The sequence below is a fragment of the Dama dama genome, chromosome 8, assembly GCF_033118175.1.
Source record: "Dama dama isolate Ldn47 chromosome 8, ASM3311817v1, whole genome shotgun sequence".
Taxonomy (NCBI): Eukaryota; Metazoa; Chordata; class Mammalia; order Artiodactyla; family Cervidae; genus Dama; species Dama dama.
Window position 1 is genome coordinate 31,847,793 of NC_083688.1, and position 27,532 is coordinate 31,875,324.

The window sequence follows — 27,532 nt, forward strand, 5'->3', positions numbered from 1 at the left end:
TTCTATGTAGAAACACAGGTCTGCTCCATGGGGCACAGCCAGCAGGAGGATGGGGTAGGAAAAAGTATCTCGTGCCTACCTGATAACTCCATTTGGATGACGAAGCGGGATGCCAGGCTTAGTATGTTCAGAGCAGATCTGTTGCTTGTCCTAGCCTTTTCCCTGTTCCTGCCTCCGTAATCTTCATAGCAGTAAATGGTGCCATTGGAATAAATGGTACCAAAGTTGCTCAAAGCAGAAACCAGTAGGCACACCTGGCTGCTATTTTTCTTGCTTATCCCATATCATAAAGTTCTCCATTTCACCTGAAAATGCACCCTAAGTCTTTTATTTTCCCACTTTTCTATTTCCTGTTTATGCTTTTGTCCAAGCCACTGTCAAATGATCTCTCTCCAGCCTATTGTAAAACGTTCAGAGCTGGTCCCCTTCCCCATTTTCTACATTCTTGTGAGTGATCTTTTAAAAATCTGAGCCACATTTCATATCATTACCACTCTTAAAATCCTTCAGGGGTTTCCTTTTACAATCAGAACACTCTGCTCTGGGGTCCACAAGACTCTGCATGGGGCAGAGCCCCTGACTGCCTCTTGGACCCGCTGTTCAGCCACCTTCTCCTTTTGGGTCATTGAACATGTCAAACTCACCCTGCCCCAGGACTTTTGCACTCACTGATTTTTCCATCTGAGCTGTACTTCTGCCAGATGTTTGTGAGGGTAGCTTTTCATCAGTTGTGTTTCAGCTCAAATATTACCTCCTCCAAACGTCTCCCATAATGCCTGTCTGAAATTCTGTCCGCCAGATTTTTGTGAGCCTAGCTTTTCATCAGTTACATTTCAGCTCAAATATTACCTCCTCCAAAAGGCCTCCAATAATGCCTATCTAAAATTTGTCTGCTTCCTGTCTCCACTCTGGAATAAGCAGATGTATTTCATTTCGGGGTTGTACTCACTGTATATAATAGATCAGTTACACATCTAGAGCATAACAAACTTGAAATTGTGTGTAAAGCATGCGTATATGTGTGTGTTCCATACCTTTAATTGGATTCTGAAGGGATCTGTGATTTAAAACAACCAATGAAAGATTAAGAGAGGCATGAGAACCATCTTAAGAGAGAAAATGGTTGTCCATATGTGAACAGAAGAAAGAACTGATTCAGTGTAGTTTTGATTCATTTTCATTATATGGTGCCAAGAATTAGGGTAGCTGTTTGTGTTTCTTGGAGATTTGGAGATATTAAAGCTGTTGACCAGTGCTGTAAATGCCGTGAGGTTTTGTTTTCATTTTGGGGAGCTGTGCTGTGCATATTGTGGAATCTCAGTTCCCTAACCAGGAATTGAACCTGGGCCATGGCAGTGCATGCCTGGAATCTTAACCACTAGGCCACCAGGGAACTCCTGCCATGCAGTTTTGTTTTTTTTTTATTTATTTAATTAATTTATTTTAATTGGAGGCTAATTACTTTACAGTATTGTGGTGGTTTATGCCACATCGACATGAATCAGCCATGGGTGTACATGTGTCCCCTGATCTTGAACCCCGCTCCCTTCTCCCTCCCCACCCCATCCCTCTGGGTTGTCCCAAAGCACCGGCTTTGAGTGCCCTGCTTTATGCATTGAACTTGCACTGGTCAACCATTTTACATGTAGAAATATACATGTTTCAATGCTATTCTCAAGTCATCCTACCCTCGCCTTCTCCGACTGCCATGCGGTTTTAAAAGATGGTTTTAATATGTCGCAGTGCGGCTGAAGCCTTGGAGTCAAGGGAAGATTGGTAGGAACACAGGTTTTTATCTTACTGACATGTTCTGGCAGCTTCAGAATGTCATACTTTCATGCCAGTCCCTGATAAAAGTAGTTCATGAACTCTCAGATGTAAATTTTCAAGATATGTGGCAGGGGAACCCAGACATTGGGCTCAAACCACTTTGCATTCTTGAAAATTGAGCCCCACAAAGAGCTTTTGTTTATGGATGTGTGTTTTTCCCATGTAAAACTGAGACATTTAAACAATACTAATTCGTTTAAAAATAACAATAATAAACACATTGCATAGTAATATTAAAGAACTCTTTTTAAGGGAAAATAACTCTGGCAAACCAAAGACAAAATGTCAGGTTGGCACTGTTTTTACATTTTTGCAAATTTCTTTGTTTTGCTGAGTAGAAGACAGGTTAAATATTCTGAAGGGGGCTCCTGTGGGAGGAGTCGTCTGCCTGCAGACAAGATGGTCACAGGAAAAGGGGTGTGGTGTTTGGAGGAGATGTGGCTGTAACGGCTATTATTTTACCCCTTCCTGCTGCAGCCCATCTGGTGAAGCTAAAGAAGGGGCGGAAGGTTTATTTTTTTGTTTTTTGTTTTTTTTTTTCCAACTGTGCTGTCCAGGTTGCAGAATCTCAGTTCCCCAACCAGGGACTGAAGCTGCGCCCTGGCAGTGAATGCCTGGAATCCTAACCACTCGGCCACCAGGGAACTCCCACCATGCAGTGTAGAGGGTTCTTGTTTCGGGATTCACAGATAGGTTTCGGGGGGAATTGTGAACAAAAGCTTGTGCACATCTTCATCGGAATCACAAATGGTGTTTTTGTGCTGTGCTGTGTTTAGTTGTTCGGTCTTTGCCACCCCATGGACTGTAGCCCACCAGGCTCCTCTGTCCATGGGGATTCTTCAGGCAAGAGTACTGCAGTGGGTTGCCATGCCCTCCTCCAGGGCATCTTCCCAACCCAGGGATCGAACCCAGGTTTCCTGCATTGCAGGCGGGTTCTTTACCATCTGAGCCACCAAGAAATTTAAGAAAAGTCTTTCTAACTATGAGATTGTAACTCTTGGACAGATAATCTGAGGTCATTTAACTGAGTCTGCAGATTAAAAGTACCTGAAAGAACCAAAATCTTTCCTCAAAAACTACTTTATAAGCCTTTAGACACTTGAACACAAATAAAAGAAAAAATACCTTTACCTCTGTCTTTGCAGTAATTTTGGGAATTTCTATGAAGCACAGTGTTAGGTTTAGAATAGGAAAGATTCATATGCATGACTTGTATGCATTAGGGACTAAATTTTTTTTTTTTTTTTAATCTCCCTCTGTACTCTCTTTAGAAGCTATAGATTTATTTACAGGGAAAAATTATGCAGACTCTTGTCTGGCCAGGTATAGTCTCTTCGTAGCAAGTTACATAAGCAACTTTAGATGTGGATTGCATGCTGTGTGCGTTAGTGTCATGTACTCTTTCAAAAACACTGTTTTAACTGATATTTTATGATTGACCAATGTTTATTAGAACAGCCTTTGCTTCATTTACTTCTGTTTACGCGGTTTATTTTTTGGAATTTAGATCCTGCTGAATGTGTGTTGACATCTGTATATTTTTTAATCCTTTTTAAGTAATTGTGTAAGTGACTGCATTGGAAGTGGATGTCCAGTGTGTTACACCCCAGCCTGGATACAAGATGTAAAGATAAACAGACAGCTGGACAGCATGATCCAGCTCTGTAGTAAGCTTCGGAATTTGCTGCATGGCACTGGTTTTTCAGGTAAGAGGGAAATATCACTGTCTCTCTTAAATGACTGAGGTTCGTATTGATTTTATAAATGTATAAAATATGAGTGACTTATTTCAGATTTGAAGGTTTATAATGTTATGAATCAAGAGGTGACAGGCACCTTAGAGATAATTAAGTCTGACTCCCTTATTTTATAGATGAGAAGCCAGGGTCCAGAGAAGTTAAATGATCTTGCCTGAAGTCTCCCATACAGTTAGTACCAGGAGCAGGAGAAATAAAACCTGTTTCTTTTGATTGTCAGTTCTGAGACTTTTCGTCACCTACACTACCCGCTTTTTGAGTTCAGTTCAATCACTTAGTTGTGTCCGAGTCTTTGTGACCCCATGGACCGTAGCACGCCAGGCCTCACTGTCCATCGCCAACTCCTGGAGTTTACTCAGACTCATTTCCATTGAATTAGTGATGCCATCCAGCCATCTCATCCTCTGTCGTCCCCTTCTCCTCCTGCCCGCTTTTTACTGTTAGAATAATTTCTGTATAATATATATGGAGTAGTGATTTTTGTCCCTAGTAATAATGATTTTGTCCTTAAAACTCACTTAAATATCACTTCACAAGACAGAATGCAACCTTCTGAGTATCACTTTCCTACAGATTTATTAGATGTGCATATTTTGAAAGAGCGAAAACCTAATATTCATTTTCTTTTCTATTTAAACAGAGGTTAATGTTTTTCAAATTGTTCTTAGACTCTGTATTAACTATGTATCTTCCCATTGTGCTTTCTGCTGAGAGCTAATCAGCTGTGGAAAGAAAGTAAAGCATTCTGCATCTTCATAATCAGATATTGGAATTGGTTTTTTATTGACCAGATAATACCATGTTAGCTTGTGTTTATCGGAGAACCTTTTCTTGACTGGTAGGATGCCATGAATGATTGATTGAGCTCATATAAAATGGTAGAATTTCCATGTTTTCAAATTTATGGCCTTCTTTTCCCACATGATACGTTATTGTCAACTACTAAAGGTGAAGTTGTTTAGGCAAAATAAATAAGACAACTACTTTGAGTCTTACTGACCAGGTCCATATTTTTGAGAAGACTTTGAACCATAGTTTACCAAAGAGAAGTTTTCTTTATCTAGTTTTCTGATTATTGTATTAAATTCTATTCTTGCATGATAAAATGTGCTATGGTGATAAAGTTCTGCTTATTTTCAGATATAATTTTATATACACATATTTTTAAAAGTACTTACTTTAAAAAATAGCATAAACCTATTTAAAGGCATAGTGAGGAAAAGTTTTATTAGTTCATCTGTGTTCTTTTCCTTCTTCATCAGAGACAGTACTGATAGTGTTTTACTTTATACTTTAAAAAGATGGGTGTATGATCTGCTCCCTCCCCATCCATATACCATTGATTAGGCAGGAATTCTTAATCAAGAGTCCACGCATCTTTAGCAGTGTTGAGGGTGGGGATTAGTGATTCTCTTGAGTTAAGTGTACAATACGAAAAATGTCACGTCTGTGTGAAAGTGGCTTGCATCAGGTTCTTAATATGTGGCCTTTTAGTAATGTTGGCCAGGCACTGAAATTTGGGTGCAATTTTGTTTGTGGCTGTAATGATGTTCTGATTTGATTCTTCTTCAGCTGCTGTATAGTCAGATATTAGCTTGCTAGGACTGCTGTAAAAAAGTCCCACACACTGTGCGTTAAACAACAGAAATTTACTGTCTCATCATTCTGAAGGCTAGAAATCAAGGGGTAGGTTAGTTTGGTTACTTTGAGGTCTGTGAGGAAAAGATGAGTGCCAGGCTTCTCTCTTTGATTTGTAGAAGGCGGTCAAGTGGTATTCTCCATATATGCATGTTTGTGTCAAATTTCCAATTTTTGTTTGATCATGGTTCATATTGCATTAGAGCCCCATTTTCCTCATCTTTACTAATTATATGTGCAATGACCCTGTTTCCAAATAAGGTCATGTTCTAAGGTAATGGGATTAGGACTTCAAAATGTGAATTTTGGAAGAGACATGGGTTAGCCCCTAAAGAATTACTGACACTTCTGATGGTGCTAACGGGGAGCAGCGTAACCTGCAGTGGGTTGCTTATAGTCACTTCTGGCTCACTGGGGTCTGCGTGCCATGTGGTGCCAAGAGGAATCAGGGGGCTGGCTCCTCAAGGAATTTTACTGTTAGTTAGTGACGTTTGAGTTATCAATATGGTTTTCACATTTCATGGACCTTGGAATATTAAATGCCTTAATATTTCATCATTAAAAAAGAGAGGTAGGAAAATTGCTGAGTAGAGAACAAGTTTTCGTGTGGAACCTGAAGCCTTCTGAAATTCTTTCTCATCTAAGAGCAGACGTGGAACGTGGGGAGTGAATTACAGTGATTCACTTTCCAAAGGCCATTTTGTGTTTGTTTTCCTTATTATGACGAATGATGATTACATTAGTCATTAGCAGACTTGAGCTGTGCTGGCTTTAACATTTTACTTATTTTAAAATGAATTGAGAGTTCACTGTTTACCTAACCTATACTCAGAGTTGCAGGATTTTTATTCTGTAGGTGAGGAAACTGAGGGCCTAGATTTTGCACGGTGGTCATATTATCAGTATCTTGCCTGTTATTTTATCATTTAGTACAATACTTTTGTTAGAAGTGTGGGTATTTTGTTGAATTGTGTTAGAAAAAAATTGGTAGTGTTAAGACTAATTCATATCCTAGAGACTAAGCTTAATTAAATCTATTAAAACAAATTCTTACATTTTGGTTTCAATAATCCATTTTATAATGGTAATATCTCTTTTGGTATATTTAGAGAAGATGAAATGCATCTAGAATATAAATTTCTATCTGGATGTGTTATTTCCATGGTACAAAGTATTTTCTACTTCTTGTGAGCTGCATCATTATCACCTTTTCCTCTCAAGGTTTAGCCTCCCAAAACAGGTTTAGTCTTGAAGGGAATTGAGGTGGTTTCTTTTGGTATATCCCTTTGTGTCTTTATAGTTTATGCCATATATTTTTATCTAGCAAGTACTTCTAAAACAAAATATTAGTACTTCTAAAACAAAATATTACAAGGCAAACTAGATGACTATGTAAAGGGAGCTAACAGTTGGTGACAAATAATGGTTCATCCTCTTTGTAATGAGGAACTTGGAAAATAATATCATTATAAGATAAAGGTATTAGATTAAGTGATTCCTAAGTTCTAGCTCCAAAATCATATGGTTCTATTAAATGGTAATCTGTTGAATATGATTAATTAAGTGTAATGGTTGGACAGAGCCACACTTTCTCTATTTTTTTTAAACCTGTAATTCACAATTTATCTTCTGAATGAACCTTGTTACTTTCATTTACTATAAAATATATAATTACTGTAATTAAAATGGGTAATTAGGAAGAACTTGTCAAATCATGGACATCGTATATGGTATACTGGAGACAAAGAAGCCTAATTTATAGTAATACTTTCTAAAATGAGCTTTTAAATACTTGAACAGATTTTTCTTGGTTCAGTGTTCTTTAAAGAGAAGAGATTGTCATAAATTTTTCTGACAACCATTTATGGGTAATTTTACCTTATTCTTTAAAACATAATCTGCTTTCTACGAGTGGCATTAAACTTTAAAGTTTTTATTTTCTCTTGCCCTCCATCTTATTAAATCAGACATTGCAGGTGCTGGCCAGGTTTTGTGAAGCATATGTTGGTGTTGGTGACATTAAAAAAAAAACAGCAACACTTTGATTAGGCTTTCATGGGTCTCAGTTTTCCTTGCTGTTAGAAAAGGTTTTGGGAGAGATGCTGGTCTTTCTGTAGCGAATTGCATAGTGTTTCATATATGCTATGACTTTTTTATAATAGATGAAGATGAGCATTTGAATAGCTGTGTTGCTGCTGTCTTGTTTTAAATAGAACTGAATACTTCTTAACTCACAAAATAATCATTCTTTAGTGAAGGCGTTAATGTTGCACAGATGGTAGCAAAGTATTTTCCTTTGATTTTTAATAAGGGACTAGTTTGTCAAAGAGATTTCTCGACTTCTGTTGTGAAACTTACAATAGAGAATAATTTGAAAGGCACACAATGTACATCATTATAATCCTTTGATGAAGATTAATGATAGCTAAATCACATTTGCTAATTGCTTCCCTTTTCTATAGTTTATTATTAAATTTTAAGAAAAACACTTGGCTAAGCAGCTCCTTAGCAGCACGTATGTCTCCGTTCCTCGGTGTTTTGTGGGGTACTCAGAAATATTTAAATTCAGAGAGTAGAATTCTTTCAAATGTCATCATCATTAAGAAATTTACTATGCAGAGGAAGAACCAATATTTTTCTTCATGAAATGAATATGATAATTTATCATGCTTAAAAGCATTCACCCGTAAAAACTGTTGTAGCTGTTGATAGTTTGATTTATGTTCCAACAGTGGTGGTGTTTTCTCTTTTTACAATCTTAACTTAGTTATGTTGTGTAACTTAGTTATACTGTGTAAAATCCAAAACTTAAAATCGTGTTTGCTGTAGTCGTTCTTGCTTAGTGAGGACAAGATGCATTATCAAAATCATCCTGAGTAAATTTATTACTGGATGATTAGTGAGATAAATAAGGTTATTGTGTACATGTAAATTACATGAATATATGCTATCTTCATTTACTCCTTTATTTGTGTTCCTCATTTTAAAGTCTGTTGTTGATTATGTTATTACTGAAGAAAATATGTGCTCCTCAGTTTGAAGTTCTGTTGTCTTTTTAGGTTTAGATTTTTTTAGTTAATTATGTTATTACTACCTGTAAATCTTAATTTTCCTTTAAAATGCCTAATTCTACATTTTGTAAGTTTTATAACTGTTAAGGACTTCAGAATTTAATGTTTTTAGTTGAAAATGTCATCAGCTGTGTTTAATATTAAATTAAAAAAATCAAGTATGAGTTTTTACAGACTAGCAAAGGATTAACTTTTAAGTCTTTGTAATTCTGAGTCTTTCTTAAAAAGTAATTCTGATACTGTTTCATTTTGACCTTTTCTTTCGTCTCCAGATTATGTTGGAAAGGACTTAGTTTTGAAATCTATTTGTCACTGCAGAGAAAAGTGACATTTAGATGTTGAATTTAGATGTAAATCTGTGTGACTGGATCTTCATTTGGATTGTCTTTATTTCCAAGATCCTGTCTTAATTGCACTTTTCTGCGCATCAGTTCAGTTCGGATGGAAAAAGGGTGTTAGAGGGTCTGCTCTCACTCTGAGACCCCCTTCTCCTTCCAGCTGGCTTATCGTTAACTGACTTTTCAGTGCAGTGGCTTCCTTTCCATTCCCAGGAGGAAGGAATAGCTTCTATGGAGTGAGTGGGGGTTTCACTGAATTTTTTTGCTTGACAGGGATCACATCTCTGAAATTTCTCCAGAGATAAATACAAGTTGATTTTCAAAATCCAGTGTTTCATTTTTCTGAATCTGTTTAAAGAGCTGTTTTTTACTTGGCAGATCTATTTATAAAGAGAGGAATTTTGTACTTAAGAAACATGAGGTGAAGGAATACCCCAAAGGGGTTTTGAACTTTAGAGAGGATCTGAGAGTTTAGTTTATTAATCCTCTCGTGTATTAAAATAATTTTAAACTGTTCTTTGTGAATAAAGAGTATCTAAAAGGAGTTCAAAAATAATATTTCATAACTTCTTTTCCTCTTGCTAATTTTTAAGACATGAGAAATGTTGAAATGTATTCCCAGAAACAATAGAAAGATGAAATTAAAATTACTGTGTATCTCTTTAAGTATGAAAGCTCCGTAGGAATAGCACACTTGACAGTTGCACCGTGTAACATCCATCCATGCTTACTTCCTACTCAGTGGCTGTTAGCGGTCCTTAGGAGTAGGATGCACAGCTTGATTTTCTTCTTAAAGCAACTTAGTGTTAGAACTTCATTAAAATTTTTCTCTAGATTCCATAATGTAAGAAAGATTTTATATAGAACTCTTGGAAAAGAGTCTGCCAGCCAGTGCAGGAGGTGCAGGGGACGCGGGTTCCATCTCTGGGTGGGAAGATGCCCTGGAGGAGGGAATGGCAACCTACTCCAGTATTCTTCCCTGGAGAATCCCATGGATGGGGGAGCCTGGTGGGCTACAGTCCATAGCATTGCAAAGAGCCAGACACGACTGAGCACTCATGCGTGCTTCAGCTTGAATGAAGAGTGACCTTTCAAGAGAAAAACATGAGTCAAATAACTTCCTTATTCTTTTTTAAAATAGGACTCCTAGTTATAGGAGATTCAGTCTGTGTTAATTCGGGGAGTAAGCATTAGGCAATATGAAGTTATTTGTTGGTCATTGTCAGTCCTGTCAGATGATCCTGGTGATTGTGGTTTTTCCAGTTTCCCTGCTTTTCTGGTGTTCTTCATAACTGAAGTGGCCTCTTGATAATCCAGTGTGTGTGGAGAGAAGAGCACTGGATTGGGAGATGGGAGACTCCCTCTTCTTTCTTTTTAACTTTAATTCCTTATATTTAAAATGAGAGAATTGGACAATCCCTCAACTTTCTTCTGGCCCTTAAATTGAATTCTAACCTCTCTTGTATAAATACCAGTCAAGATTTAAGAGAACATACCAAATAATTTATTCATCAATTCAGCAGTGTTTTCTGAGCACTGTTTATGTGCTCACCACTGTGCTGGGCTGACTGGGTTGGTTTTACCTGTCCATACGGAGTGAGAGAAGAGACTGTTAAGGGAATATTTTTGAATAAAGGTGAATGGGCTTAAGGGCAAAAAAAAAAAAGGGGCAAGAGAGCTTGAAGAGGGACCACTGTTCATTCTCTATTTCTGGAGCCTCTGTTAATAGGCAAGATTGGTAGGTCCGAAAAAATAAAATACACATAAAGATTATACTATATGTTGTGTAAAGAAAAGGTCTCTTCCCCTTATGTGTCCTCTACTCACCCTACTGGGCTTCCCTCATAGCTCAGTCAGTAAAGAATCTGCCTGCAATGCAGGAGACCCAGGTTCGACTCCTGGGTTGGGAAGATCCCTTGGAGAAGGAAATGGCAACCCACTCCAGTATTCTTGCCTAAAAAATCCCATGGACAGAGGAGCCTGGTGGGCTACAGTCCATGGGGTCGCAAGAGTCAGACACGACTTAGCGACTAAACCATCACCACCACTCACCCTACTATTACCTACAGTACTGTTTCACTTCTGACGCCAGATGTGCGGGTTTTCCACACATCGCACCCTTAAGTGACACCCTTAAGCTGGGTGTCAGTTTACCCAATTCTGACATTGTCCACCTGGAGATAGTGTCAAATCTTTCAGGTTAGGAGTCCCGTAAGACTGCCCCCACTTCCTCCTAGGTGCCACTCTCAGGCCAGCTTGTGCTTCTGACCCACTGGCTATAAATTGTAGGCTCCTGTCAACACCTCGAATTTGAATAATTTGCTAGAGTGTCTCACAGAATCCAGGCAAACGTTTTACTTACCAGATTCCTGGTTTATTATAATAGTATATACCACAGGAAAGCCAGACAGAAAGAGGTGCATAGGGCTAGGTGTGTTGAAGGGCAAAGGGCTTCCATGTCCCTTCTGGGTGTACAGCTTCCCCAGCACCTTCACACGTTCATCAGCCCGGAAGCTCTCCAACTGTGTTTTGGAGTTTTGTTTTTTAATGGAGACTTCTTTATGTAGGGGCGTGTGTGTGTGTGTGTGTTTGTGTGTGTGTGTGTGTGTGTTTTGGAGTTTTGTTTTTTAATGGAGACTTCTTTATGTAGGGGGGTGTGTGTGTGTGTGTGTGTGTGTGTGTGTGTGTGTGTGAGTCGCTCAGTCATGTCTGACTTTGTGACACCATAGACTGTAGCCCACCAGGCTGCTTTGTCCCTGGGATTCTCTGCCCAAGAATACTGGAGTGAGTTGCCATTTCCTTCTCCAGAGGATCTTCGCAAGACAGAGACTGAACCTGGGTCTCCTGCATTGCAGGCAGATTCTTTATGGTCTGAGCCACCAGGGAAGCCTGATCAAGGTTTTGATTGATTAACTCATTGGCCTTTGGTGATTGGCTTAACCTCTGTCCCTCTTTTCCTGGAGGTCAGGGGGTGGGATTGAAAATTCTAACCCTCTAATCCTTGTTGGTTCCCTTGGCAACCTGCCTCCGACATTAGGGACTTTCTGATATCTTATTAACATAAACTCAGGTGTGGTTGAACTAGGGCTTGTTATGAATAATAAAAGACACCCATTTTATCTTTTTTTTACTGGAGCTATTTCGGTAACTAGGAACACAATTAAATGTAACAAAAGATGCCCCTGTGGTTCATATAGGAAATTTCAAGGGTTTTAGGAGCTCTGTGCCTGGTACAGTGGGCTTTCCTGGTGGCTCAGTAGTAAATAATCTGCCTGCCAATGCAGGAGACACAGGTTCAATCTGTGGGTTGGAAAGATCCCCTGGAGAAGGAAATGACAGCCCCCTCCAGTATTCTTGCTTGGGAAATCCCATGGACAGAGGAGCCTGGCGGGCCATAGTCCATGATGTTGCAAAAGAGCTGGACACAATTTAGTGACTAAACAGCAACAACAACGGTGGACAAAGACCAAATGTATATTTCTTATAAATCACAGTATTACATATAGTATGTATTTAGTGAAAAGTTTTAATTTTTACTTAGTGAAAACTTAGGAATTCAAATGCCAGCTCAGTCACCAATTAGGTGTGTAACTTTATACCAATTTTATTTTCTGTTTGTTTAATTTACATAAGAAATATAAGAGAACATTCTTTTAGTAACTAAGTAAGCAGTATGAAAGTGTGTAGAGTAAAATGTGAAAGTCCCCCTCTACCCTTTATTCCCAACCAAAAAACACAAAATCTTTTTCAGAGGTACTGTTTTTAGTTAACTTTCCTAATCTTCCTTTTTATGAATTTATGAAAGTATTTGAATATAAACACAATAGAATTTTTAAAATGTAAATAGGATTGTACTACACTTAAAGTGTCTTGAGGATCTTTGCATGTTAGTTGACATGTATAGCAGCTCCATAAGATTTTGTAATAAGATTTTGTAATTATGGAGCATCATAGTTCACTGATTTCCAGTTGATAAACACTGACTTTTTTCCTCAGTTGGGCTATTACAAATATTGCTGCAGTTAACACTCACACATCCAGATTTGCAGGCACATGTGTGACTGTTTTGTATATTTTGTAAGATAGGTTACTAGAGGTAAAATTGCCTTGTGAAAGAGTATATGCTTAAAAAAATTTGCAGATATTTTATCACATTGCTTTTGAGATTCCTCAGTGTACCTTTGCATCTGTGATGATACTTGGCAAAGGGCCCATCGTGGATTCCTACACATACAGGTGGTTGTGATACAGGAAAGGAACTCTGAGCTTTGGGGAGTTGACTGTATATAACACTAGTACTCTTGCCTGGAGACTCCCAGGGACAGAAGAGCCTGGTGGGCTAGAGTCCATAGGGTTGCAGAGGTCAGACGTGACTGAAGTGCCTTAGCATGCCCATAGACAGCAGAAATGGGCCTGCTTTTTTCCCTGGGGAAACAGTTCTGCTCCCTCAGGGTTGCTTGCTGCACACACAGTCCTGAGAAATGGCCTGGGTAAAAAGCATCCAGGGCCTTGCCTTCTTGGTACACCCCACAAGGGCATGTCGGTGCTCGGGAGCCTGGGCAGATTGTCCCTGCCAGCACCAGTGTTTTTTCTCTAGGTGCATCCAGTGCTATAAGCCAGAGACATATGAATTGTTTTTGTCACCTTCTTCTCCTTTATTCATTTCATCACCAAATCCTTTAAATCTTATCTCTTAAATATTTTTCAAATAATTCTACTTCTTTCTCTATTATCACCTCCCTAGGCTGTTATCTTCTACTTATATTACTACTTTGCCTCTTAACGATTATTCTTGCATCCACTCTTGCCCTCTTCCAACCTATTCTCCCACACTCCAGTCAAGAGGGAGCTTTTGAAAACACAGATATAATCATGCCACCTGATTGATGTAAAACCTTGTAGTGGTTTTCTTCTGCTCTTAGCATAGGTTTTGAAGTCTTTAACATTGCCAACAAGAATTTGCATTGTCTGGTAGTTTCCATATGTTCATTGTTAGTATATAGAAATACAGTTGCAATTGAACTTGGTATATTGACTTTGTATTCTATGACCTTGAACAGTCACTTGTTTTATTAGTGGTTTTTTGAGAGATTCTTTGGGATATTCTATATAGCCAATCAAGTTAGCTTTGAGCAGATACATTTTTATATCTTCTAATTCATGTGATTTTTATATTTCTTTCTTAACCTTGGTGTGCTATCCAAGACTTTCAGTGTGATGTTGAACAGGAATGGTGAGAGTGGACATCTTTGCCTTGTCTTGATGACAGAAACAAGATAATAGGAACAAAATAGTATTCCATTTTTCTTCATTAAGGATGGCACTAGTGGTGTGTAGTTTTGTAGATGTCCTTAGCACGTTGAAGAAGTTTCCTTCTATCCCTAATGGTGAGCCTTTTTAAAAATAATGAATGGACACTGGATTTGGCCAGTGTATATATTTTTCTATATCTGTTGAGAGAAACCACCTGTTTTTCTTTTTAGATTTTTTTATAAAGAATTATATTGATTAATTTTCAAAAGTCCTCTTTTAAAATTAAGCATCAGCTAATAAGTTTTTATTTTCTCTTGACTTTATTCCCTCCCCAGATAATAAGTCTTAATTTTTTTGACTACTGTTTATTAATAAAGTCTCTCCTGTTAATCTGTTAATTTAGTATAGCATTTCCCCATGACTCTTATCACTTCCATACAGCAGACTGTATGTTCTAATTATTTGTTTGTATATTTTGTCTTTTGCAGTGGCATATAAGTTTCTAGAACATGGTCTGAAATCAGGTAGGACTCTGTAAATATTTGTTGAATGAGGATATTTGCTTTCATAATCTAGGAAGGAAGGAAGGGGTACACAAATAAGAGGCGATACACCTTAGGAAAACTATCAACACAATTCTTTGAGAGCCCAAGATGGGAGAGATTAAGTTCATGTAACAAATTTCTTTTCCTTTTTCCTATCCTTTTCCAGATTTGAAAGAAGAAACATCTAGGAAAAGTTTTTTTAATGATGCACAAAATAAAAAGAATTCAATAAAAATGTGGTTTAGTCCTCGAAGTAAGAAAGTCAGATATACTGTGAATAAACTTTCAGTGCAAACCCAGCCTTCTGTGAAAAATGATGAAAATGCTCAGCAGACCTCCATGTATGAATTTGTCTCTACGACCCCTCCGGTGGAGGTTTCTGAGAGGCCTAAGAAGCCTTCCACAAAGTCTAGAAAAAAACAGAAAAAGAAAACTTTAGCTGAAGTCAACCAAAAATGGAATTTAGAGGCAGAAAAGAAAGATGATGACCTTGACTCCAAAAAAGAAAGTAAGGAAAAGCTGGTGTCCTTCTGTAGCCAACCATCTGTGATTGCTAACCTGCAGATAAATGGTGAAATAGACTTACTAGCAAGTGGGTCTGTAACAGAATCTGAATGTTTCGGGGACTTGGCTGAAGTCTCTTTACCATTGGCTGAGCATATAGAGTCTCCAGAAATTGAGAGCAAGAATGAAGTAGTGACTCCTGAGAAGACAGTCTCTGCAAACTATCTTCCGTCCAAGAAGTCCTTGCCATCAGGTTGTAATGGGAAGCGTGGGCGTCACAACAGAGTTTCCAGTCCTGTTTCTAAGAGATGCAGAAGCAACAGTCAGAGCACTGGTGGAAACTCTGCTAAGCAAACAGTGCTGTCAGAAAACATGCCATCGCCTGGCTGTTCTTCACCACCTTCAAACAAAGTTGGTGACACGTTAAGGAGGAAAAGCATTACTATATTGGATGAATCCATTAGCCTTTCACCAGGTACGCCGCCTTCTTCACTGAACAGTCCCAGTTACAGACGAATGATGTGTAGTCCCTCAGCAACGAAGCTGAGGCCCATTAGCCTTACAGCTGTGAAGAGAAATCATCGAGGAGAGACTTTGCTCCATATTGCTTCAATTAAGGTAGGATGCTTACTGTGAAATACAGCTTCACAATGAGACCCAGTATAAAATGGTTTCTTTGGAGTTTGTGAAAAATGACATGATTACTAGGCTAATAAGCCTGATCAAAAGTGGTACTTCCTATGAACCGGGGAAGCAAGAATTGATAGGGACTGGAACCCTACCTCAGAGCGGGGGCCCTGGGGCCAGAGGAGCGTGACCTTGCAGGAGAAAACCAGTATTTCCGTATTTCAGCTTCAACTTTGCCAAGTGCTTTTGCTTTTTTCTATTCCATAGTGGTTTTGCTTGGGCTTCCCTCATAGCTCAGTTGGTGAAGAATCCGCCTGAAATGCAGGAGATCTTGGTTCAATTCCTGGGTCGGGAAGATCCCCTGAAGAAGGGAAAGGCTTCCCACTCCAGTATTCTGGCCTGGAGAGTTCCATGTGTCGTCCATGGGGTCGCAAAGAGTTGGACATGACTGAATGACTTTCACTTTTCACTTTCAATGGTTTTGTTAAGTTTTCTCCATTTTGTTTACCCATTCTTCTCATGCTTTATGGATATAGACACACCATTGCCACATGTCTTTTACCCAGCTTCTGAACTCATGGCAGTTCGAGAAGGCATGAGCTTCTCTATGTTTGACCCTCCTAGAGGGCCCGTGCAGAGTCCGGGAGGTCATACTACATGGCTTGTGCATTCTTCCAATGACTGGAAATTTGAGTGTCGTGAATGACTCCTGTGGTTCACCACAGAGGGACTTCTCTGGGCCCCACAGCCAGCCCATTCCTTTCAATAGCCCATTCTTTGAGTGATGTCTGTTTATTGCCTCTATACCTCGGAAGTGGCAGTATTTGTCTTTTGGAAGCTACCTCTTCTGCTGCGCTTGAGGTGTACTTGCAGTGTTACTCCTTGAACGTGACACAGGTGGTGGACATTGAGGGAGCACTTAGTGATACAGCTGCATAGACTTTGGTTTGTGAATTCGTGCAGGTGTTATGCAATGACAATATGGAAAAGATTAGTACTGAATTAGGATAGCTTTTGTGATCTTACAGTAAATTCACTGGGAAACTGTTAGGTCTTTTGCATGGGTAGAGAACTTTGGGAGGTCTGGAAAGAACCCCTCAAGACCCATGAGCATGAAGGTGGTGAGCATCATAAAATGTTTGGGAGGAACATGGAGTCGGCTGAGTCCAGATATATTCTTTCTGTGTAGAAAGGAAAAAACACAAAAATGAGTTTCTTCTAATGCTTTTCTTTTCTTGTTTATCTTCTAATAAATGATGAATGTAGAATACTCTTTGTCTGATTCCCCTGTAAGATGACTATTTTCTAGGCAGTCCATGTACTTTGAACAACTTGAATTTTTGGAGTTGGCTCTAGTTCCATTTTAGTCTGATTTTTGCAAGGTATGGTTTAAAAAAATCAGACTTTATTTTTTGTCTTCTTTGTTTTATTTATATATATATGTGTGTGTGTGTTTGTGTATGTATTACAGTAGGTATAACAGTATTAACATTATAGTGTGTTATTAATGCTTTATAGATATAAGTAGCTAGCGTAGTAATCAATTTCCTTTGTTCATTTTTCTAGCTAATACATGAATGTAGACTGCTTTCGGGGAATTATTTTCTGCCCACCAGTTAAGCATCCACTTACTTTGGTAGAGAATTTTTCTTTCAATCATAAGAATCATTTGTCTTATTAGTGGGGATCTCTAGGACCTAGAGTCCAGGCCATGGTTCGGCAAACTCTTTATTAAAGGAGAAATTAAAGCGAATATTTTCAGCTCTGTAGTAATATGGTCTTAGCTATTCAACTCTATTTTAGTGCCAGAGTAGTCATAGACAATATTGTAAACCAGTAAAGCTTTGCACACAAAGTCGGGTATCAAGCCTTCAGGCCATAATTTATCTATGCTCATCATGGGCCATGGAAAAAAGCCCAGGGGAATCTTAAAGCAGGAAAATATGGTGGTATGATGCTGTCTTGGTGAATTTTCTCCATTGATAATGTTCAAGATTGCTTCAATGCAAGTTTTGTCAGATTGTCATTTTACTTAGAAATTATAATGCCAGAACTAGAATTTTGATTCTCTGCAACTTATCAGATACTGTTTTGTCACTCACTGGCAGATTCTGATACAGTACCTTTAAGAAAAGTTAATTGATTTCTATTGTTTTTTAAATACCTATTTAACAGTAATGTTCTTTGAAAAATTTTTTATAAGTAGAATGTATGCTCCTGTCTCAGCTTGATTTTAATAGTCAAAACAAATACTTCAAGAAAAATCAAAGGATTTATCAGTATATTTATCTTTTTATAATAGTATTCATTTCACTTACTATCTTGATTTTTTTGTTTGCAACCCAGAATGAATAATCCATGCATACTTGAAAACCGATTGCTGTGGTTCTGCTGTCTTGTTTGGGCTGTCTATCCACCTACTTCAGAAGAGGGTTTGAGGTGACCCTAAAGTTAAAACTATAGTTGACCCTTGAACAAGGCAGGGCTTAGGAGAGCTGACCTCCACACAGTCAAAATCCACGTGTAACTTTGGACTCTTTAAAAAATTAATAGCCTTCTATTGACTAGAAGCCCTTACTGGTAATATAAACAGTCAATGAATACATATTTTCTATATTGTAAGTATTATATACTGTATTCTTACAATAAAGGAAGCTAGAAGTGAAAGTTGCTCAGTTGTGTCTGACTCTTTGCGACCCCATGGACTATACAGTCTATGGAATTCTCCAGGCCAGAATACTGGAGTGGGTAGCCATTCCCTTCTCCAGGGCATCTTCCCAGCCCAGGGATAGAACCCAGGTCTCCCGCATTGCAGGCGGATTCTTTACCAGCTGAACCACAAGAGAATCCCAAGGAAGCTAGAGATACGTGTTAATTAAGAAAATCATAAGGAAAACATTTATGATACTGTACTGCTTTTATACAATACAAAATAACATTAGTTTATGTCATCTGTTTATGAGATGAATAGTCTGTCAGTACATAAATCAGTGCTGTCTTGTATGATATAAAATAGTGTACTTGGTATATGCAGTACTAACACTAGACATCAAAAATGAAAAGATACTGTGAAAAAGAAATTCATATTTATTAGCAGGTGTAACGATTCATGCGTTGATAGTGAAGCAGCAGTGTGATCGCTTTATGGTAGACTAGTGTAACTGATACACTTGCATCACTGTAGCCTAGCCTGTACTCTGTAAGTGAATCATAAGATTTTTATGGCCTACAGTGTCATACTCATAATACACTATTGGAAATATTGTTACAGTTTTTAAAAAATGACTTACCTGTGATGATAGACTGATGTGCAGTTTCTCCAGTTGCAAGAGAGAGGCATACTGTACAGAGAGGCATCTTGTATGGTAGTGTAGTTCTTTGAGAGCAAAATTATAAAAGTGTAAGAATACTAATGCATTATTAATTTAATTTAAATATCACTGTAGATCAGGGTAAGGATCAGCTGTTATCTACATATGTTTTATTCATTCATGACATACCTAACTTTTCTTAATTTTTTTTGACAGTTCTATGCTACCTGGTGTGTCTGCAAGTTCTTTCAAAGTGTCACAAACTTCGAAAATTTTTCCAGTATATTTATGGAAAAATATGTGTGTTTGAGTGGACCCATGCAGTTCAAATCTGTGTTATTCAAGGGTCAGCTATACGATAACATGGAACAAAGAGCAGGGAAAAGGAAAGAGTTACAGCAGCCGAGTGATGAATACAGATCTGATGAGACTGCAGGTCGACAGAACAGATGAAGTGTTTTGCTGTCAGAGATAGATTTTGTTGTTGTTATTATTTTCTCCAGAAACATCTTGTAAACATGCAGCGCCCACATTTTCCTTGTTTCCGTCAGATCCTAAGTGTGCACTGTTGTACTTTGGACACCTGGTGGATGTGCTGAAGTCTGAGAATCCCATAGTAGTTCTACTCTTCTGTTGGACTGGCTAGCATCCCTTGCTACAGTGATGGCTTTACAGAAGGACCTTTGAGCTTGACCACATCATTACTGAAAGCTACTTGTGCTTTCCTGTCCTCGCCACTTGAAATAGTTACCTGTTGCTGTCATGACTAGTAACCACAAATTTAGTGAGTTAAACAAGGCAAATTAACTTTCTCACAGTTTTCTAGGTCAGAGTCTGGTATGAGTCTCACCAGACTATAATCAGTTCATCGACTGTTATTTTCTGGAGGCATTAAGAGAGAATCCATTTCCTTGCTTATCTGGGTTATTTGCGGGAACTGTATACTTCCTTGTGGTTGTAGCACTGAGATCCTGTTTTCTTGCTGGCTTATAGCTAAGAGCTTTTCTCAGGTTCTAGAGACTCACATTCCTGGGTATGTGGCCCTTTTCCTCTGTCTTCAAGCTGGCACCAATAGTACCTAATTGCTAAAAGGAGAAATTTTAGGTACCTGGTTAGTTCATTTATGTAAAAGCTTAGCCTTTTTGGGTGTTGCTGTGTGTATGTACTCAGTCTTGTCCGACTCTTTGTGACCCCGTGGACAGTAGCCCACTAGGCTTCTTTGTCCATGGGATTCTCCAGGCAAAATGACTGGAATGGTTTGCCATTTCCTACTCCAGGGAATTTTTCCGACCCAGGGATTGAACCCACATCTCTTGCATCTACTGCACTGGCAGGGACTTTCTTTACAACTAATGCCACCTTCGGTAGGTCATTATTATTGTACTTAACTGTACTGTCCTCTACCATTTTTATACAGATATTTATTCTAAACAGCTTACCTTTAAAAGGAAACAGTTTTGTGTGTGAGAGTATTTGTTTTTGAAAAGTTAACTTATATTGATGCTATATGCATGAATACGTGAAGAATATTTCCTTTGAATGAAAAGTTAGCAATAAGAAGATTCAATGTGACACATGTTCCCTTTAAGGTATTATTTGAAAACATCAAGTCTGTTTAAAAATTTTTGTAAGCCTTGGTAAATACTGTTTCCTCTGATTTTTTCCTCCTTCTGTGGTTTAAGAGAATCTCAATTATTCTTGTAAGTTGTGAGAATCCTAGAAGTGAGTTCTTATTACTCAGAAAATATTCTATTTGAGAAGAAAGTAATTTCAAGAAATCAGAAGCAGAAGTTAATTCATTTCTTGGAAACTATATATTGGTTCAAACTTACCTCGTTGCTGTGGACACTATCTAATTATCATAATTTTATTTATGTGCATGACATTACATCTACATAAAGGAGAAGGAGAAAATATGACAAACTTTTCAGAACTAGGGAGGAAAAAACAGATTGACTATAAAAAACAAGCAATTTGTAAATCAACTATACTTTTCAGGGTTCAGTTCAGTTCAGTTGCTCAGTCATGTCTGACTCTTTGTGACCCCAAGAAGCGCAGCACAATAGGCCTCCCTGTCCATCACCAACTCCTGGAGTTTATCCAAACTCATATCCATTGAGTCGGTGATGCCATCCAACCATCTCATCCTCTGTCGTCCCCTTCTCCTCCTGCCTTCAATCTTTCCCAGCATCATGGTCTTTTCAAATGAGTCAGCTCATCACATGAGGTGGCCAAAGTATTGGAGTTTCAGCTTCAGCATCAGTCCTTCCAATGAACACCCAGGACTGATCTCCTTTAGGATGGACTGGTTGGATCTCCTTGCAGTCCAAGGGACTCTCAAGAGTCTTCTCCAACACCGCAGTTCAAAAGCATCAGTTCTTCTGCACTCAGCTTTCTTTATAGTCCAACTCTCACATCCATACATGACCACTGGAAAAACCATAGCTTTGACCAGACAGACCTTTGTTGACAAAGTAGTGTCTCTGCTTTTTAATATGCTGTCTAGGTTGGTCATAACGTTCCTTCCAAGGAGTAAGCGTCTATTTAATTTCATGGCTGCAATCACCATCTGCAGTGATTTTGGAGCCCCCCAAAATAAAGTCAGCCACTGTTTCCCCATCTATTTGCCATGAATGATGGGACTGGATGCCATGATCTTAGTTTTCTGAATGTTGAGCTTTAAGCCAACTTTTTCACTCTCTTCTTTCACTTTCATCAAGAGGCTCTTTAGTTCTTCTTCACTTTCTGCCATAAGGGTGTTGTCATCTGCAAATCTGAGGATATTGATATTTCTCCCGGCATTCTTGATTCCAGATTGTGCTTCCTCTAGCTCAGCATTTGTCATGATGTACTCTGCATATAAGTTAAATAAGCAGGGTGACAATATATAGCCTTGACATACTCCTTTTCCTATTTGGAACCAGTCTGTTGTTCCATGTCCAGTTCTAAGTGTTGCTTCCTGACCTGCATACAGGTTTCTCAAGAGGCAGGTCAGGTGGTCTGGTATTCCCATCTCCTTCAGAATTTTCCACAGTTTATTGTGATCCACACAGTCAAAGGCTTTGGCATAGTCAATAAAGCAGAAATAGATGTGTTTCTGGAACTCTCTTGCTTTTTTGATGATCCAGCAGATGTTGGCAATTTGATCTCTGGTTCCTCTGTCTTTTCTAAAACCAGCTTGAACATCTGGAAGTTCACAGTTCACATATTACTGAAGCCTGGCTTGGAGAATTTTGAGCAATACTTTACTAGCGTGTGAGATGAGTGCAATTGTATGGTAGTTTAAGCATTCTTTGGCATTTCCTTTCTTTGGGATTGGAATGAAAATTGACGTTTTCCAGTCCTGTGGCCACTGCTGAGTTTTCCCAGTTTGCTGGCATATTCAATGCAGCACTTTCACAGCATCATCTTTTAGGATTTGAAATAGCTCAACTGGAATTCCATCACCTCCACTAGTTTTGTTTGTACATTTCAGGATAGTCTATGGGTAAAATGTTAACAGAAGACACCTTTGATGACATGAAGGGGTGACTTCAAAGAAAACTACCACCGGCTAGCAAGTTTAAAAGAGATTTTGCTTTTAGTTTCCAAATTTTTGCTCTAATTGTCTACATGACTTCCATAAGACTCTTCCATTCCACAGATGTGTTTATATTATTTTACAGGCTTCTTTAAGTTAATATGTTTTTGTGATTGCTGTGTAGAATTAGATTGAGGATATTTTTGAGAAGGTTTTTGTGTATTTTTTGTGGGTACATTCATTTTGAAGGTTGGGAATGTGTGTGGTTCTGGCAATTCATCTGCCCCAGTATTCATGGGATTCTTTAAAAAAAATCAAATTTGTATCTATTTTTTTTCCCCAATTATTTTTATTAGTTGGAGGCTAATTACTTTACAATATTGTAGTGGTTTTTGCCATACACTGACATGAATCAGCCATGGATCTACATGTGTTCCCCATCCTGAACCCTCCTCCCACCTCCCTCCCCATCAAATTTGTATCTTGACAGATGTTCCCGAGCTCATTTGGAACTGACTTAAACATAGTGCAAAAGTACTAAATGTACGCTAACTTGCACCAGAAACGTAGAATTGCTCCTCTGAGGAACTATGGGAAATATTTTTTTATTGGACATAGGGCAACTGATTTGAAACATGTAGAGTGCTTTCTTTTTAGGCCCATTGAATATTTAAGGTCTTTTTGGTAATTTAGGAACTTAAAAATATACATTGCATGAAGATTTGTTTTTGCTTTTTTCTTTTAGCAAACTGAGTAAGCTACCATCTTAAGATTTGCTGTATTTGAGAGGTAGTGTGAAACAGCCCAGTAAAAGCAAATGTTACTGTCTTGAGGGGATTTAGTGACTTCTACATTTTCCAACCAATACCAAATAGCTTATTTCGTAGGAGTTGGGGCTGCTTGTTGTAGGAGAGAGACTTCCTTTTCCCTAAAGAAGCTCTTCTCAAAACACAACATTGACATATGTAACTTTTATCACATGTAACTTTTATTTATTCAGCATTTCAGAGTAAGCTGTCAGGTTTTTTTTGGAGAAAATAAGCCTTGCCTTTGCCTGAAAAATAACTTTGAGAAATTAAGGTGAATATGATCACTCACTCACCTAGAGCCAGACATCCTGGAATGTGAAGTCAAGTGGGCCTTAGGAAGCATCACTAGGAAAAAAGCTAGTGGAGGTGATGGAATTCCAGTTGAGCTATTTCAAATCCTAAAAGATGATGCTGTGAAAGTGCTGCATTCAATATGCCAGCAAACTGGGAAAACTCAGCAGTGGCCACAGGACTGGAAAAGGTCAATTTTCATTCCAGTCCCAAAGAATGGCAATGCCAGAGAATGCTCAAACTACTGCACAATTGAACTCATCTCACACACTAATAAAGTATTGCTCAAAATTTTCCAAACCGGGCTTCAACAGTACATGAACTGTGAACTTCCAGATGTTCAAGCTGGATTTAGAAAAGGCAGAGGAACCAGGGATCAAGTTGCCAACACCCACTAGATCATCAAAAAAGCAAGAGAGTTCCAGGAAAACATCTACCTCTGCTTTATTGACTATGCCAAAGCCTTTGACTGTGAGGATCATGACAAACTGTGGAAAAATCAGAAAGAAATGGGAATACCAGACCACCTGACCTGCCTCTTGAGAAGGAAGCAACAATTAGAACTGGACATGGAACAACAGACTGGTTCCAAATAGGAAAAGGAGTACGTCAAGGCTGTATATTGTCACCCTGCTTATTTAACTTATATGCGGAGTACATCATGAGAAATGCTGGGCTGGAAGAAGCACAAGCTGAAATCAAGATTGCCAGGAGAAATATCAATATCCTCAGATTTGCAGATGACAACACCCTTATGGCAGAAAGTGAAGAAGAACTAAAGAGCTTCTTGATAAAAGTGAAAGAAGAGAGTGAAAAAGTTGGCTTAAAGCTCAACATTCAGAAAACTAAGATCATGGCATCCAGTCCCATCATTCATGGCAAATAGATGGGGAAACAGTGGCTGACTTTATTTTGGGGGGCTCCAAAATCACTGCAGATGGTGATTGCAGCCATGAAATTAAATAGACGCTTACTCCTTGGAAGGAACGTTATGACCAACCTAGACAGCATATTAAAGAGCAGAGACACTACTTTGTCAACAAAGGTCTGTCTAGTCAAAGCTATGGTTTTTCCAGTGGTCATGTATGGATGTGAGAGTTGGACTATAAAGAAAGCTGAGTGCAGAAGAACTGATGCTTTTGAACTGCGGTGTTGGAGAAGACTCTTGAGAGTCCCTTGGACTGCAAGGAGATCCAACCAGTCCATCCTAAAGGAGATCAGTCCTGGGTGTTCATTGGAAGGACTGATGTTGAAGCTGAAACTCCAATACTTTGGCCACCTCATGTGATGAGCTGACTCATTTGAAAAGACCATGATGCTGGGAAAGATTGAAGGCAGGAGGAGAAGGGGACGACAGAGGATGAGACGGTTGGATGGCATCACCGACTCAATGGATATGAGTTTGGATAAACTCCAGGAGTTGGTGATGGACAGGGAGGCCTGGCTTGCTGCGGTTCATGAGGTCAGAAAGAGTCAGACATGACTGAGCGACTGAATTAAACTGAAACTAAATTAATGTCTTGAGGATCAGTGGATTAGCTACCAATAAGACAGCAATTTTGGGTTTAACATTGGCTTCAACAAGATGCCCTCTCGGCTTTAATTTTGTTTTAAATGATAATCAGAAACCATTTTCTTGTTTGCTCAAAAAGGATGTTTTTAACAAATGAAATGGCAAATTTCAAAACTTCATTGTGATCAGATGAACTTTCACAACTCTCCTTTGTATTTTGAAATGAATTTTGATACAGGTTGCCTATTGCAGACATATTGGACTCTATTCAGAGATGGACTACATGAGTTTGAGTTGATATCTCAGAACAATCCATGCATGAGTAACTTATTATTTATTGACTCATGAGCAATGGGCATAGAACAGATTTAAATTTTATCTTGAAGAAGACAAAAATCTTAAAGAAGAAATAGAAAATCATGAGTTGTTTTTTTTTCTTTCCGTGGTGAATTTTAATTGTACTTTCTCATTGTTCTACTAGGGCGACATCCCTTCTGTTGAATACCTCTTACAAAGTGGAAGCGACCCAAATGTTAAAGACCATGCTGGATGGACACCATTGGTAGTTTTCTTCTTGTTTTTTTTTTTTTTTTAATCTTTCTTTTATGGTTTATAGTTACTGTAGTTATGTAGGTGTCTATATATCACCTTCTGCCGTATATATATATAGTGTCTTTAATCTGAAGAACTCATGTTTTAGATAAATAAGGGTAAACGTCATGTTTCATCTAGCTTTCAGTTGTGACAGCTGAAAAACTGCCTACCTTTTGACTGACTACATCTAGATTTAAGAATCTGGTTCCACTATATTGCTGAATTTAGCTCATGTATGGAAAGCTAACTGCTACAATAGACATCAGGCTCTATTCTGCAGCACTGCATGTCATTGGAACCACAGTTTTCAGGAAAAAGAAGTCAAGAACTGGGTGTAGGAATGTAGCACACGGCAGCGGTTCTTACTGAGGGTCTGTCTTGGCCTCACTTATACCCTATCCAATTATAGACACACAGAGGTAGTAGAAATCTTTGCTCACATTAAACACTTTTTAAAGTCTTTGCTTTTCATTGCTACAAATACATTGTGAAGAACAGAAAAGAATGGCACAGGTACGTGGAAACAAGTGCTGTGTGGACCATGAGGACAGTTAGCATGTGGTTTGAATACAGCCATAGAATATCAAGAGGTGGGATGGATACCCTTATTCCGTAAACTGTAACTTCGAAGAAATCGAGAGATTCTCCTTAGACTAGGTGCAAAAAAGGTTTTAAACTTGTCTACAGTGACTTCTCCCTGCAATTTTTTAAGCTGGGAGTGTTTATTCTGGATTAGAGTCACTTTGTTGTTTGCACTCCACGGACAGTCTGTCTAACCTTTTCACAAGAAAGGTTAATTTTTCTTTTAAGCAACTGAGGCAAACTTTAATGAAAATTGGTGAATGATTTAGGGGATGTGAGACCTAATTTGGAGTCCTTTCTCTTAGATATAGACCTCCCAGCATTCAGTGTGGTGTTTTGCCTATTAAGATTTGAATGTATGTACTTAAAAGGCATGGTATGCCAGAGATTTCTTAGAATACAACACAGGGCCATCGTTAGGAGATCATTAAACACAAGGAAGATTTGCAGTGTGAAGCATCTTTGAACATTCCACCATTACCAGTTATGTCATTTATTAAGTTCCTTCTCAGCACCTCCTCTGTGTTACATCTGTTGTCACTGACACCAGCCATACAATATCTGTAGCTTCCACGACTAGAGAGGCTTGTCTCGTCAATTCTCATTCTAGGATATTCACTTTGCTGGGTGCTTACGTACATATGCGCCGCTTAGCTTATGGCTGAGCACTTGATTTAGTGAATACTATTCAGCCTTGAAGGATTTCAGATTTTATGCATGACCTGGTTTTGAAATATTTTCTATGTTTTTTTTCCCCCTTGTTTTAAATTTCTTGCTATAGAGCAATTTAGGAACTGTAATTGGAGCAAAGCTACTTTTTCTTCCCAGTAAAGAGCATTTGACCCAAGGCTCAGATGAAAAAAATCTTTTTTCATGAATTGCATAAATCTTGATTGCAGCCTATCTTACCTTAACGACTATTAAGAATGCTTTTACTCTGTCAATAATTTACGGTCTGTATGAGTATTTAGCTAAGAACCAATTTTCTGACTGAGGTTCATATTTTATTTTTCTGAAGTGTGGTTTTGTTATGATATTTTTCATTGGTCGTCCTCATTACTCTTCTGACTCTCCTTTGATCAGCATGAAGCCTGCAATCACGGGCACCTGAAGGTGGTGGAATTGCTGCTCCAGCACAAGGCGTTGGTGAACACCACTGGGTATCAGAACGACTCACCCCTTCACGACGCGGTGAAGAACGGGCATGTGGACATTGTCAAGCTGCTGCTCGCCTATGGAGCCTCCAGGGAGGCAGTGTAAGTAGTTCACCTTAAAGCCAATTTTTTTCTGCCGACTTTTTATTGAAACAAGGCCTTTGATGAAGCAGAGACTTTACTACCTAAGTTGAT

General features: G+C 38.6%; 1 protein-coding gene across 3 annotated transcripts in view; it reads left to right on the forward strand.

Moving 5' to 3' along the window:
- Window positions 1–27,532, forward strand: part of BARD1 (BRCA1 associated RING domain 1) — an 84,493-nt gene that overhangs the window by 17,974 nt on the left and 38,987 nt on the right. For 2 of the 3 annotated variants that reach the window (XM_061148812.1, XM_061148813.1), the window contains 4 exons: window positions 3,388–3,536; window positions 14,599–15,554; window positions 25,489–25,569; window positions 27,267–27,439. In XM_061148812.1, the coding sequence (XP_061004795.1) occupies window positions 3,388–3,536; window positions 14,599–15,554; window positions 25,489–25,569; window positions 27,267–27,439 (1,359 nt within the window). The remainder of the gene's footprint in view (window positions 1–3,387; window positions 3,537–14,598; window positions 15,555–25,488; window positions 25,570–27,266; window positions 27,440–27,532) is intronic. The other variant, XM_061148814.1, reaches the window with a different exon arrangement.